This window comes from Barbus barbus (assembly GCF_936440315.1).
Source record: "Barbus barbus genome assembly, chromosome: 8".
Classification (NCBI taxonomy): Eukaryota; Metazoa; Chordata; class Actinopteri; order Cypriniformes; family Cyprinidae; genus Barbus; species Barbus barbus.
Genome location: NC_136736.1, coordinates 7,254,722 through 7,268,612, shown reverse-complemented (window position 1 = coordinate 7,268,612; position 13,891 = coordinate 7,254,722). Strand labels below are relative to the sequence as shown.

General features: G+C 36.9%; 1 protein-coding gene across 1 annotated transcript in view; it reads right to left on the bottom strand.

The window, feature by feature from the left end:
* The window catches only part of LOC306874084 (E3 ubiquitin-protein ligase DTX4-like), a 28,439-nt gene extending 15,821 nt beyond the window's left edge, over nt 1-12,618 (bottom strand). Inside the window, exons 1-3 of the mRNA XM_079423821.1 lie at nt 12,214-12,618; nt 11,825-12,039; nt 4,908-5,946 (exon numbers count right to left, since the gene is read on the bottom strand). Of these exons, the coding sequence (XP_079279947.1) occupies nt 4,908-5,946; nt 11,825-12,032 (1,247 nt within the window). The 5' untranslated portion in view covers nt 12,033-12,039; nt 12,214-12,618. The remainder of the gene's footprint in view (nt 1-4,907; nt 5,947-11,824; nt 12,040-12,213) is intronic.
* Between the last annotated feature and the right edge of the window lie 1,273 nt (nt 12,619-13,891).

Genomic DNA, 13,891 nt, shown 5'->3' with positions numbered 1-13,891 from the left:
GCACTACAATAACAGGTTTTTGACACTGATTAATTTGTTAACTGCCACTTTTTTTTCTCTCTCTCTCTCTCTCGAATAGAAGTTCTGTTTGCAGCACACTTTAATTGCAACATGATGTTATTCACACGAAACTGAAAACTGAACCAAATAGGCTGAAGTGGTTAAGTGGTAAAGGAAGGACTTGTTGCATTTGTTCAAAATGACAGATTAGCTAACAGATTATACTAGGCTAAAACCACTTTAGCCAATCATAAACTCTGCAGCAGTAGTTGTTATTTATATGCCTATTTTGTTTTCCATTGAAATAACATAAGTGCCTGACATTGGAGGGTAGATGACTGTTTGGGTAAGGCCAATGGGGAAGCTTTTGGCCTTCACTGACCCTTGATCCTGCCTTTACAACAGAATTGTTGCCTTGTTTTCTCTCACACACATGCTCAACTGCTGCTCTATGCCTCCAAATGGCTTTACGTCTTAAACAGAACATACCATTAGAAAGAGCACCAGACTCACAATGTTCTCTGACATTTGAAAGCACACGTACAGTGCTGCTTGAAAGTTTGTGAACCCTTTAGAATTTTCTATATTTCTGCATAAATATGACCCCAAACATAATCAGATTTTCCAACAAATCCTGAAAGAACACAAAGAGAACTAAATCAAACAAATGAGACAAGCAAATTTTCTTTGTCATTTATTTATTCAGAAAAATGATCCAATATTGCATATCTGTGAGTGCAAAAGTATGTGAATCTCTTGGATTAGCAGTTAATTTAAAGGTGAAATTAGAGTCCATCTGTGCAGAGGTGTTTTCAGTCAGTAGAATGACTATAAAATGTCAATATGTGACCCGTTTTATTCAAAGAACAGGGATCTATCAAAGTCTGATCATGTTTGTGGAAGTGAATCATATCACGAACAAAGGAGATTACGGAGGACCTCGGAAAAAGAGTTGATGTTGCTCATCAGGCTAGAAAAGGTTACAAAACCATCTCTAAAGAGTCTGGATTCCACAAATCCACAGTCAAGACAGATTGTGTACAAATGGAGGAAATTCAAGACCACTGTTACCTTCCAGAGAAGTGGTCAACCAACAAAGATCACTCCAAAGCAGAATATGTAATAGTCTGCAAGGTTGCAAAAGTTCCCAGGGTAACTTCTAAGCAACTAAAGGCCTTTCTCACATTGGCTAATGTTAATGTTCATGAGCCCACCATGAGGAGAACACTGAGCAACCATGGAGTGCATGGCAGAGTTGCAAGGAGAAAGCCATTTTCTCCAAAAACAAAATTGCTTGCTAAAGATCATGTGGGCAAGCCAGAGGACTATTGGAGAAAGGTTTAATGGATGGATGAAACCAAAATAGAACTTATTGGTTTAATTGAGAAGCTATTATGTTCGGAGAAAAGAACACACTGCATTCCAGCTTAAGAGTCTTATCCCACCTGTGAAACATGGTGGTGGTAGTATCATGGTCAGGACAAGCCTGCCATCATTGATGGAACAACGAATTCTGAATTATACCAGCAAATTCTAAAGTAAAACATCAGGACATCTGAGCCTCAAGAGAACGCGGGTCATGCAGCAAGATGACAACCCCAAGCACACAAGTCATTCTACCAAAGAATGGTTAAAGAAGAACAAAGTTAATGTTTTGGAATAGCTGAGTCAAACTCCAGACCTTAATCCAATTAAAATGTTGTGGAAGGAAGCAGTTCAAAGGAGGAAACCCACCAACATCACAGAGTTTAAGTGGTTCTGCACTAAGGAATGGGCTAAAACTCCTACATGTTATTGTGCAGGACTGATCAGCATTTCCAAGAAACTTTACCTTCAGTTACTGCAGCAAAAGGGGGTCACACCAGATACTGAAAGCAAAGATTCACATACTTTTGCAACGCAAAGATATGTAACACTGGATCATTTTTCTCAATAAATATATGACAAAGAAAATATTTTTGTCTCAATTGTTTGATTGGGTTCTCTTTGTCTACTTTCAGGACTTAGGCTATATGAAAATCTGATTATGTTTTGGGTCATATTTATGCAGAAATATAAAAAATTCTAAAGGGTTCAAAAAACTTTCAAGCAGCACTGTATGTAACACCTGTGTTAGATTATTTAATTCGTATTTGATTTATAGCCTTGGTACAATTTTTTATAATATCATTCTGCGGTCTTTAACATGTAACATCAAAATTTGCCACAAAAGGAGTAAAAATACTTAAAATCTACTCCTGGCTGTATTTACACAGTTTATTCTCAAACCTCAATCCACTCAAGCTACATCCCAAACCCCCATCACCAAATGTCATGTCTACTAATGCTTCAGGAAACACCGGGACACAATCGCTGCAACAGTCAACGAAGAAACCGTTTGCTCATCACCCCCAGATCCTTCCTAACATAGACATGCACACACACTCTACTATGTCAAATGCTTCAGTGAGAGAGCATTGTGTTGCTAATGCAGACCAGCCCATGTCTTGTCAACAAAGGTTGCTGCAGAAACCCAGCGTGAACATGAAATCACGACTGAAAGCGGGAAAAGCCAGAGAAACATAGATAGACATAAAGGGGGTGGGGAGCGAACAAGACCATTCTGTCCCCAGATGGTCATCAAACAGAACAGACATGGATGATTTGGCAGTGTGAGAAACATGAGAAACACACTCCCACACAGAGGAGGGGTAAAATACAAGAACACACTAATACACTGATTCTCAAAGTGTTGTATCTCTAGTGGTACGCAGAGGAATCACTGACTTAAATGTAAATTAAAGTTAAAACAGTGGTTTCCCAACCACTGTTTTTCGGGTTTGCCGTGGAAAATTATCAAAAAACTTCCTTCTCTCTATTATATTTCATTATTATTTTAAATCAGTACTATTGGTCATTTTTATGTCGGGTTGTGGGTTTTACAAATATTTAACCAATGAAAAGTATTCAAAAGAGCTTGTGACTAAACCTCATAAGGCCATTGGATACTCAAAATGTCAGTCAAACCTCATACCTCCACCCCGCCTCAATTCAGAATTAAAGTTTGAAGACAGACGTCTACTACTTTGCAATACAAGGGTAAATAAAGAACTGATGTTTGAATAAGTACAGCGTTTTCTTTACTCAAGAAATGCGGTCTAAAAAGACTAATGTTTTTGTGTGTATAAAGAGTCTTAGCATTTGCTGTCTAGTTGTAGTCAATACACTTTTGTACGTTTTAAATATCATCACTGTTCGTCTTTTATATTGTGAGATTTTGGCCAAATGTATTAACAACAAGAGAAACTGAGCGCCTATATAGCTACAATAAACTCTATAACCAGCAAACTGGTGAAAAGGTGATGCTATTAATTTACTGCCTCAGAGGCAGCTGTTCTAAAGATGGACAAAACACAGATCTCTGTCACTCACTCATCAAAAACCTCATTAACTAATTTTCAGAAAGTAAGTGCAAGTGTCTGATCATATATAAAGCCAAAATGCCAGCTCTGATGACAAAATGTTTAATTATTGGGAAAAAAAACTAAAACGAACGTTTCCTCTTTCTATCTTTTTTTTTTTTTGTAAGGCTTAGTGGTGTGCCATGGGATTTTTTACATATCAAAACTATGCCATGGCAGAAAAAAGGTTGGGAAACACTGTGTTAAAACACTTTTAAAAAGTTTGCAAGGTGGCTAAATGATACCTGTGTTTTTTCTTTTTTTATCAAGTACTGTACATTTTTTACTTTAATGTAAAGTACAGTGCAGTTTTTATTTAGCTTTTAGGTACAGTACATTTTAATTTAATCATTTAAGTTTTTTTATTTACCTGTATGTAAGCACAGAGCAGTGTTTAAGCTCAAACTGTATTTACAATGTTTAAAGAGGCCGACAAAAATAAATATTCTTGTTAGGAATAAAACTGCCTTGTTTTTGAACTGTGCATAGCTGTAGCTGAAAAATAAGGCCTACTACGCTACTGTATTTTAATGTTGGTCATTGGTGGTACTTGGAGAGCCAAATATTTTCTGAGGTGGTACTTGGTGTAAAAAAAAGTTTGAGAACCACTGCACTAATACATGAGCTGAACTCACCTATTAACACTATATATACTGGTCATTTTAGTCCGTTTCCTGAAGTTCACAAACGTTTCCGAGCAGAGTAACCACAGGTTAATATTCTTCGGCCATTGTCTGCTTGACAGTATCCATGTCGATATCATTCGGAAGAGTGCTAAATTTGTTAATTATGATAACATATTTATTATTTTATTAGCAATAATTCTTATTAAACTGTGCTTGTATCTTTCTTTAAAATAGACATCACCCACATTTTATATTTTGTTATCTAATGCAGTGACATTCACATCACATTAAGTGTGGCATAAATGTCCAAATAATATATAATTTTACATGCAAACATCAGTATATTATTTTTGTAAGACCTTATAATAATATAAATATACAGTACTGTTAAAAAGTTTGAGGTCAGAATTTTTTTATATATATATATATATATATATATATTTTGAAAGAATAGAGTAAAAACAGAAATATTGTGAAATATTATTAGAAAAGGTTATATGAAATTGTTTTTAAACATATTTTAAAATGTAATTTATTTCTGTCAGGTAAAGCTGAATTTTCAGCATCAATGCTTCAGTCTTAAGCATCACTTGATCCTTCAAGAAATCATTCGAATATGCTGATTTGATGTTTTTTATAAATGTCTTTGTCACTTTTGATCAGTTTAATCCATTCTTGCTCATTGAAAGTATTAATTTCTTCCAAAAAAATAAATAAATCGTACTGACTCTAGCCTTTTGAACGATATTGTATATTACAGATTTAAATCATAATATAATGACATAAACTATAATGTGTACTGGGGGAAACTGAAAGAAGAAGGTAAAATGGCTTTTCTCACCCAGAGGCAATAAGGGCCCGTGACTGTGCCATGGCAATTCTCTGCAAAGCAGGCCGACTAAGCCCTGTCAGACTGGCACGAGATGGCAGAGGGGCAGCACAGGCAGCAGAGCGTCGAAAAGGCATCGATGTTGAAGATGACATCAAATCTGTGGATGATGAGGGACTGGTTGTGGTGTTAATAAGCATGGGAGTTGGCACAAATGTTGCAGAAGACGAAGAGCTTGGGGCGGACGAAGGCTGCTTATTCGGCGATGGCAGAGTTGGAGGCGGTGGGCGGCTGGAGGAGATTGAGAGATTGGCAGTGCCTGATGTGAGAAGAGACCATGACTGATCAAAAGAAGCAGAATTCTTGGCTTCTCCCGAGCCTTTTAAAGACATGCCACGTGGTAGTGTATGAAAATAGGAGTTTAAAACAGACATGGACGCAGAGGAGGATGGAAGTGTCCCAAAGTTGGATTTAGGACTGTTTGGCTTTGTTGCACGTCCCAGTGTCTGTGATGATGTGCCATTTGCCTTTACACTCAACACCAGCATGCACTGCTGGCAGGCACATGGCTGTCCAGGAGGTGCGAGAGATGATACCAAAAGCGTCCCACTTGGGTAAACCACACTTCCTTTTCTACTCAAGGTAGATCCAGAAACTCCTACCCCAAGAAGTGCCCCGGTTGAGCTCCCACCTGATGCAAGTCCTTTAGCAATGCCTCCAGACCCTGAGCCTGTACCCCAAGCCTGTGAGGTTTTAGGCAGTGACCCAGAGACTAGTGGGTAAACCATATCTGAGCGTCTCTGGATGCGCCGCTGCCGCTGAGTTTGCCTGTTAATCTGGGACATGGTCTGGAAGTCCACAAAGTAGCAAAAGCCCATTGATGTCAGGTCCAGCCAGGGTTGCTGTCGGTCCCATGCCACTTGCAAGGCAATGATCACCTCCATGTCATAGGTCGTCCAGGAACCTGCGTCATTTTCCCACTCCCATATCCAACCTTGGCCTGGAGCTGAGGTGGGGTCATAGAAACTCCGTCGCACTGGTCTTAAAGAACCTGAGGAGGTAAAACGGTAGGGTTATGAATCAATTATAATAAAGTAGAAGTAATCAACCAGTTAAAGGGACTGTGTACTTGTGTTCACGTGAAGAAAGAAATTAATTAACATCTGGGACAGCATGAAGGTGAGTAATTGATGAGAGACTTTTCATTTTTGGGTGGAGTATCCCTTTAAATAACGTGCTTTCTTACAAGAGAGTCAACCTGTCAACATGTTACGCATGCCATTTTTATTTGATCAGCAGTAGACTTAATTATACTTCTTTTATAAGTATCAGAACAATACTGCATCAAAGACACCCAAGTGGTATTATAGGAGGGAACAGCAGGATAATAATTACACAATGTCTTCAATGTAAGCATTCAAATCCCCATTATATCCAGTGAATGCCTATTGTTGGGTTTTGTGCATGTTTAAATTTAAACCCATTCATCAGAACAGAAATGGTTTAAACTCTTTCTAGATCAGATCAGGATCTGGAGGGTTTAGGGTAAGAATTCTTCAATCTAACTAGGGCAATACATCCATTTAGCTAATGCACAAAATACATTTAAGAATTCATGACAAACCCATCTGAATAACTAGGTTTGAGCCCAAAGCAAAGAGCCGCTGAACACAAAAGACCCACTGAGGTCTGAACTTTAGCACAAGAGGAGAACTGGGAATATAATGAGGGTTTTTTTTTTTTTTTCAACCAGATACACCTACTAGATCTTCAAACAGTACAAAACACTAATTAAGTACACATACTACATTTAAAACAAAAATCTGATTATGCCAGTTTTACACGTTGCATGATTTTGCAGATCTAATGTAACTTCGGTCAAATGATAAAAGTCAAGTTCCAGAAATTAGGTGGAGTAAAGCAAGAAAATAATATGCTTTGATCATCCTTCTTTGTGTCTGAACTCACTTTACCAGCTCTGTGCCTCAATCACAGTCATTCCCTTTCAGCTCTATTGTACCTGAATGAAACAATGTCTTTTGACATAACAGATGAATGCCATGCTTTATCTGTTGCTGTTTACGAGAAGTCATTTCACTGAATTACAGTCAAGCTAATGATAAACCCATGTATTATGGGTTCATGTGGTATTTAACTGCATGTGAGCGGCACATACGCCTTAAGGCTGGGACACTCAAATTATGCATCTTAAATTATGTAGAGAATAAAATAAGCTTAATGAATGCACACTACATTCAAAACTTTGGGGTCAGTAAAATGTTGTAATGTTTTTTAAAGAAGTCTCCTATGCTTACGAAGACTGCTTTTAATTTAATAATGCTTTAAAAAAAAGTTAAATATTATTATAACTTAAATGATATTAAAAATGTATAATGTAATGTATTCCTTTAATGGTAAGGCTGAGTTTTTAGCAGTAATTACTCCAGTCTTCAGTGTCACATGATCCTTCAAAAAAGTTAATTAACAGTTATGTCTAAAGTGGACTATCAAAATAAAGTGTTACCTAATCAGTCAACAGTTGTGCTGCTTAATATTTTTTGTGCTAGCCAAAATAAATAAAAAAATGGATTAAATCACAAACTTTTGAAAGGTAGTGTATCTGCATGTGCTTTTGCATCAAAATTTATTTTAAAAATTACCTGATGAAATGTGACATTTTGCGAATTAATCAGATTATTCTACCGGTTATGCAATTTTAGTTTTTCAACCCCATCTGCACTGTAAGCAACACTGCATGACACTCCCATAAGGCTCTCAACAAGGCTGTCCACAACGCATTATAAACCGACACTGGACCGTTGTCATATTTTTCCACACAGACACATTTCAGAGTGCTAAAAAGGGGTATTTTTAAAGTTCAATATTTCATGCAGTCTGAAAAAACCCTCTCTCATCACATACATCAGTAGGCAAAATAAATTATTCCATCAGAATTGCTCATGACGAACTGAAATCATGCTATATAATACTACATCTCTCAGTTCAATAGAGTCTGTCCTGTGCCTCCTATCAACGCTGCAGTTCAGCAACAGATGGCCATGTTCACTTTCACATGCCAATCATACTGCCTACACTTAAAGTGTGCAAGCTTGTGCTAGTGGGAGTAGAAGGCTGTGCTACAGCAGATCATAAACTGTGACATTGGGTTAAGGATCCCAGGACCTTTTCAGCAGCACAAAGCCCTACAGCAGGTGTACAGGGACTGTCCATCTGTTCCATTGTTTTTGGCTCTGTGCCCCCATCATGGACCCCATTTTTATTTCCCTCCCGTCTTCAAAAGCAACAACTTTATTCCCCTCTCTTAATTTTTTTTTATAAATTATGAGATACAATAAATACAATGAATTATAAATGCAAAATTATGTTTTATCTAGTTGATTATACTGTAGTGATTAAATAGGATCACTGATGGATGGGGGTTAACATTTCTTTATGTATTATTTTCTATTATGAAATATTTTCTGTTCATGTTTCTAGACTTCTGTCATTTATAAAGTATAAATCTGGAGGGCTACAAAAGGTCAGTAGTGGAAATGTAAAAATATTAACCAATAATCAAATATATGACTGTGACAAATGAGAAGCCCTCCTTAAACTTTCCTTTGTATCACAGCAAAGCAGTTAGACTGGAAAAGCCTCCTTTGGAGAGCATCAGTCATTTCAATCAGCACGCATTATGTTTTTGTCATGGTACATGCAATTATTAAACAATATTCTAGAATGGGGTACATTGTTATCTGTGTAAACACATTTATAGTCTGTGTAAAAATGTCTACTCTACTACATTCATAATGCCTTGAGGAGGCCCCTAGATAGAATCGGGGTCACCCCGCACCACAGGGGATGTCCCATAACCCACTGGCCTTAAGCAAAACAGAGGCACATAAAGGATCCTTATAAAAATGAATCCAAGCGAAAAATAGAGTTAGAGTTGTAGATAAAGAGAAGAAAAACAGGCCATAAACTGTTTATAAAATGGTTTTCAGCACTGAAAATTAGTAAAGATGATAAACTGTTGCTTGCAGCTTAAGCAACACAAGCAGAATGCATTGGTATCAGTTTCTCAGTATGTACAATTTTTAAAAAAAAAATGATAATAAGAACCATCAATAATAGTTCAACACCGATAATTTTTTGTACTAATTCATGTGACACTGAAGAAATGTCTGCTGAAAATCTATTTTTGTCAGCACAGAAATAAAAGACATGTTATTTTACAATATTATAAATATATATTTTTAAATATATTTTGTTATTATAATTGTAATGATACTTTACAATATTGCTGTTTTTACTAATATATAAAAAAAAGCAGCCTTGGTGGGCATAAAACACTTAAAAAATCTTTATTATTATTTGACTGGTAGTGCATGTGTGTTTATAGGAGGGAGTGATACCAACAGAAATGATTCACAGAATGGTCAGCCTGAAAGAATTATTTCAGCCCAAACATGTGAGAGTCACTGGAAGAGGATAAACACATTCCTGCCCTATGTGTGTTAGGGATGTTATACTAATTTCCAGACTGCAATGGAAAACAGAGTATCTGACGGCACCCCAGGGGTCCACAGTTGATGAAACTACACACTAGCCTGTTGCACAATAACAACCACTCCCCTTTTCTTCCCCCCTCAATCAATCTTTATAGTTTCGTTCTTTCACATGGAAGTGTGCTCATTTCCCTGGGTAGTCCTTTACGGAACTTCACTCTATGTGTACGCGTGTCTGAGTAAGTGACTTTGCAGGTTTTTAGGGCAAGTCTTGACAGAGTAATTACGGTTGCAAATGTCACTAACCTCATCTTAGTTTGGTGACGAAACATTAACTGAGAAAAGACTGCATTTCAACACAATTTGGGTGTTAGCAAAAAGATCATTTTTGGGAGCTGCCAAGGTATCTGTAAACCATTATTCACAATAGGCTTGTGCAGTTATGAGTGTCCTTGTGCACTTGATTATCACCAATGCACTTTATCCACAGGGATAAAGCTGTGAGTCACTTTAATCAGGGTCAGCAAACATACAGGACTTTAAACACTTTACATATAAAACGAAATAGAGGTTTAGTCTGACTCAAAGCAAGATCAGACTAACAGACATGGATAACTCAGATTCAAGCATTAGAATGAATTTTATCTACAAAATTAATTTCTTCAGCATGTTTGGTAAATCTTATAAGAAAAAATGGGTGGAGTTTTGTAAAACAAGCTGTGTTCACTACATCATGATATGCGTGCCTTTTTTCTGCACCTCTATTTTCTCCCTCCTTCGATTTGTGTTGTCCAACCATACATAAATCTACTTTTAATATTATATTGTTTAACATATATTGCCTGTTTATGGCAAAAAATTTATCTTGGTCTCATATTTTGCTATGCAATGTGCGGTTTATATATATATCTACCATTGTATATCCTTCTAAAACAACAGCTGTCTAGGCAGACAGTGGACATTATTCAATGATGCACTTCAAAACTCAAATAAGTGCATAAGTACATGAGTGTTAAACATTTGCTGCTGAAGGTGCGAAAACAACACCAAAACCGCTGAATGCAGACTGCAAGAGTATGTTTACTACAGAGCTTAGATGTGCTTTTAAGTTATAAATCATAAATTATATATTCGTCACACACTTTTTATCAATTGTGGCTATGTTTTAAAAAAAACTGATTAACAATATTATACCAGTTAGTAATACAGACGATTGAGAAAAAAATCTCACAACTGCGAGAAACAAAGTCCAAATTGTAAAATAAAAAGTAGCAGTTACCTTCTTTTACTTTTTTATTTTGTGGCATATTTACAGCTTGGTCAGGTTACTAGTTACTATTTCAATAGTTATTAGTATTGAATCCAGCTTTACTAGTACTTGCTATTAGCATCAACTCCCAAATGTTACTAACAACATTAATCTTATTGGTTGATTAAAATCCAAGGACTGCTCAGAATTGCTCATATTTCAATTAAAAATGTCAATATTATAAGATTAGAAATGTAATTAATAACAACAACTGTATTGTTACTTGTCAATGCTGGGGTAGTGATTAGCAAGCACTAATATCTATTGAATGTTTGATGAAGGTATTTCAATATTTGACTAGAGATATATAAATACATATATAAAATGTGACCCTGGACCACAAAACCAGTCATAAGGGTCCATTTTTTTATTGAAATTTATACATCTGAAAGCTGAAAAAATAAACTTTCCATTGATGTATGGTTTGTTAGGATAGGACAATATTTGTTGAGATAAAACTAACTGAAAATCTGGAATCCGAGCTGCAAAAAAATCCAAATGTTGAGAAAATTGCCTTTAAAGTTGTCCTTAGCAATGCATATTACCAGGGTTTGAAATTAACCCCCGCCAAATGCAGGTAAAAATCTGCTGTGGCAAGTAACGCCACAGAAGTCAAATTATCAAATTAAATAGTCAAATTATCTTTATCGATACAATCCCAGAAAATACTGAGATATTTTTATTTTATTTTTGTCAATATCGCACACCCTTAGTACTGACACAAAATGATTTGCAACAGTGTAGATAGCCTCAAGCTGTTGGTTTATTTCCCTTTTCTTTTTTGGCTAGTAGAAGTTATGAATGGCCGGTAATATTACCAATCAATAATTAAGTTTTGATATATTTACAGTAGGAAATTTACTAAATATCTTCATCCAACATGATCTTTACTTAATATCCTAATGGCATAAAAGAGAAATCGATCATTTTGACCCATACAATGTATTTTTGGCTATTGCTACAAATATACTCATGCTACTTATGACAGCTTTAGTGGTCCTGGGTCACAAATAATAACATAAAATAATTTTCAAGTAGATCGTTATAAAGAATGAATGTAAAAGTGGCTTGCCACAGTCAGAGTGCTGCGCTGCTGATCTTCATCTTACCGGTATCCTGTCTGAACTGATGCATGGAGTGTAGATCGATGATGTAGGGCGACAGGCGGCTGTCAGCTCGGCCTAAAACGATGCTGCCGCCGCGGGGATCGCTTCTTATCACCGCCTCTATGTGGTGAGACACGGCTGGGCTGTACGGCCGCCAGCGCCCGTGCTCGCTGAGCCATTCCCAGACGACCACGGCGGAGGCCAGCGACATCGTGTCCCTACAAATACAACAGAAAAACTAGTTACGCCGATTTGTGGACAGATTTGCTCATGTTAAGCACTGTAATGTAGTACTGCCTGGTCTATAAGTTATAACATCGATAAACACACGAGTATGTGTTTTGAGCTCGTATGTTGTAATTTCCTACAAATAAAGTCGCAGGTGTACTCACTTTTTTTTGTTTTTTTGTTTGTTTGTTGGGAACGCTTACGCGTGAGATCGCAGCATCAGTTAACGCATCTCCGTATCACTTCTTCCATGACTGGGCTCGAGAGATCCCAACAACTCCTTGCCAGTGTCAACAAACAGTCAACGGACCTATATTCCTCCTTATTCTACACATTCGGCGTTGACTGTTCCTCGGTTTGTGCTTCTTCTCCTTCTTAATGCTTCCTTGCTACACGAGGTGTGATTTATCGAAAATCATGTAAAGTTCGAGTATTTCTGGTGAACCGCTCGTGGTTTTGTGTGCCGTGAACTAAGTTGAAGAAGTGACACCCAACACCTCCCCAGCGTTACATACCAGCGCGAGTAATAAAATGCCCAACTCGTGCTGGAAAGTCCGATTCATTTCCGTGAATCGGTTCTTTCGAACAGTTCATTTGAAAGAACCGATTCGTTTCCATGAATCGGTTCTTTCTAACAGTTATTTAACAGAACCGATTCTGTGAATCGGTTCTTTCGAACAGTTCGTTTGAAAGAACCGCTTGAAAATGAGTCTGTTGCTCTTTAACTCTTACTTGCTTTATTTACTGTTACTCTTGCTGTTTTATAATCTCTTGCTGACAGGAATACTAACAGTAGTATGCTGGTTACTTTGGCACAGCGTGATTTATATATGCGAATATGAAAGAAATGGGCTGATTTCGGAATAATAGCATGTATTATTGTTCTTAATCGTATCCCATATTTTTATAAAGAATGAAAGCTGCTTGCAGCCACGGTTCAGTTTGATTTGTGAACAAGGAACGATTCGTTCATAAATCAGACGTTGCTAAACTTTTAACGCACCACAGATGCCGAAACCTGTTTGGTTGGTCATGTTTTTTCATGTAGCTTGCAGGTGAGCAACTAATATGCTGGATTTGTGTTGCATCGGAACGAAAAAAGCAATAATTCATAGATATTATCTAGTAACTGCATAAATGAAAAACTGGCCTATTTTTTGCCTAAAAACTGGCCTATTTCTAAATTATTGGAATCTATTTTTGTTGAGAACATGCTCATATTTTCAAACAATATTGAATTCACATTTTGCATCATATAATGGCTGTATAGAGATCAAAGTCGAAAACAAGTCAGGCAATGGACTTGAGCTCTGACAATTATCTTTAGTTCAAGACCCTTTAAGTTTCTTGAAGGTCGATATTTACGTATAGCGCCATAGAGAGCCTCACCAACTACTTGGTATACTACTGAAAATTGTTGGCAAAGGATCCTGTTGAACTCCTAAAATTATAATTTACAAATAAATAACACAGTGATAACATAGGATACAAATCTTTAGTCTGAAACAAAAGATTCCAGGCGATGGAATATCCTTAATTAATACAAATAACTATAGTGATTAATATGAAATTGGTGTAAACTGTTTGATTCGTATCTGCCATGAATACTGTTTACATTTCGTAGTCACTAAGTAGAATCGGCGGCACAAAACATATATTAGGCCCCAGCGAGATTTGAACTCGCGACCCCTGGTTTACAAGACCAGTGCTCTAACCCCTGAGCTATGGAGCCTGCCGAAAACTACCGCGCGAATTGTGTTGGAATTTATACTCTACAAGATATACTATCACATTGTAGAACAGTCTTTTGAAAACCATCTATTCGGACATAAAACTTCGATT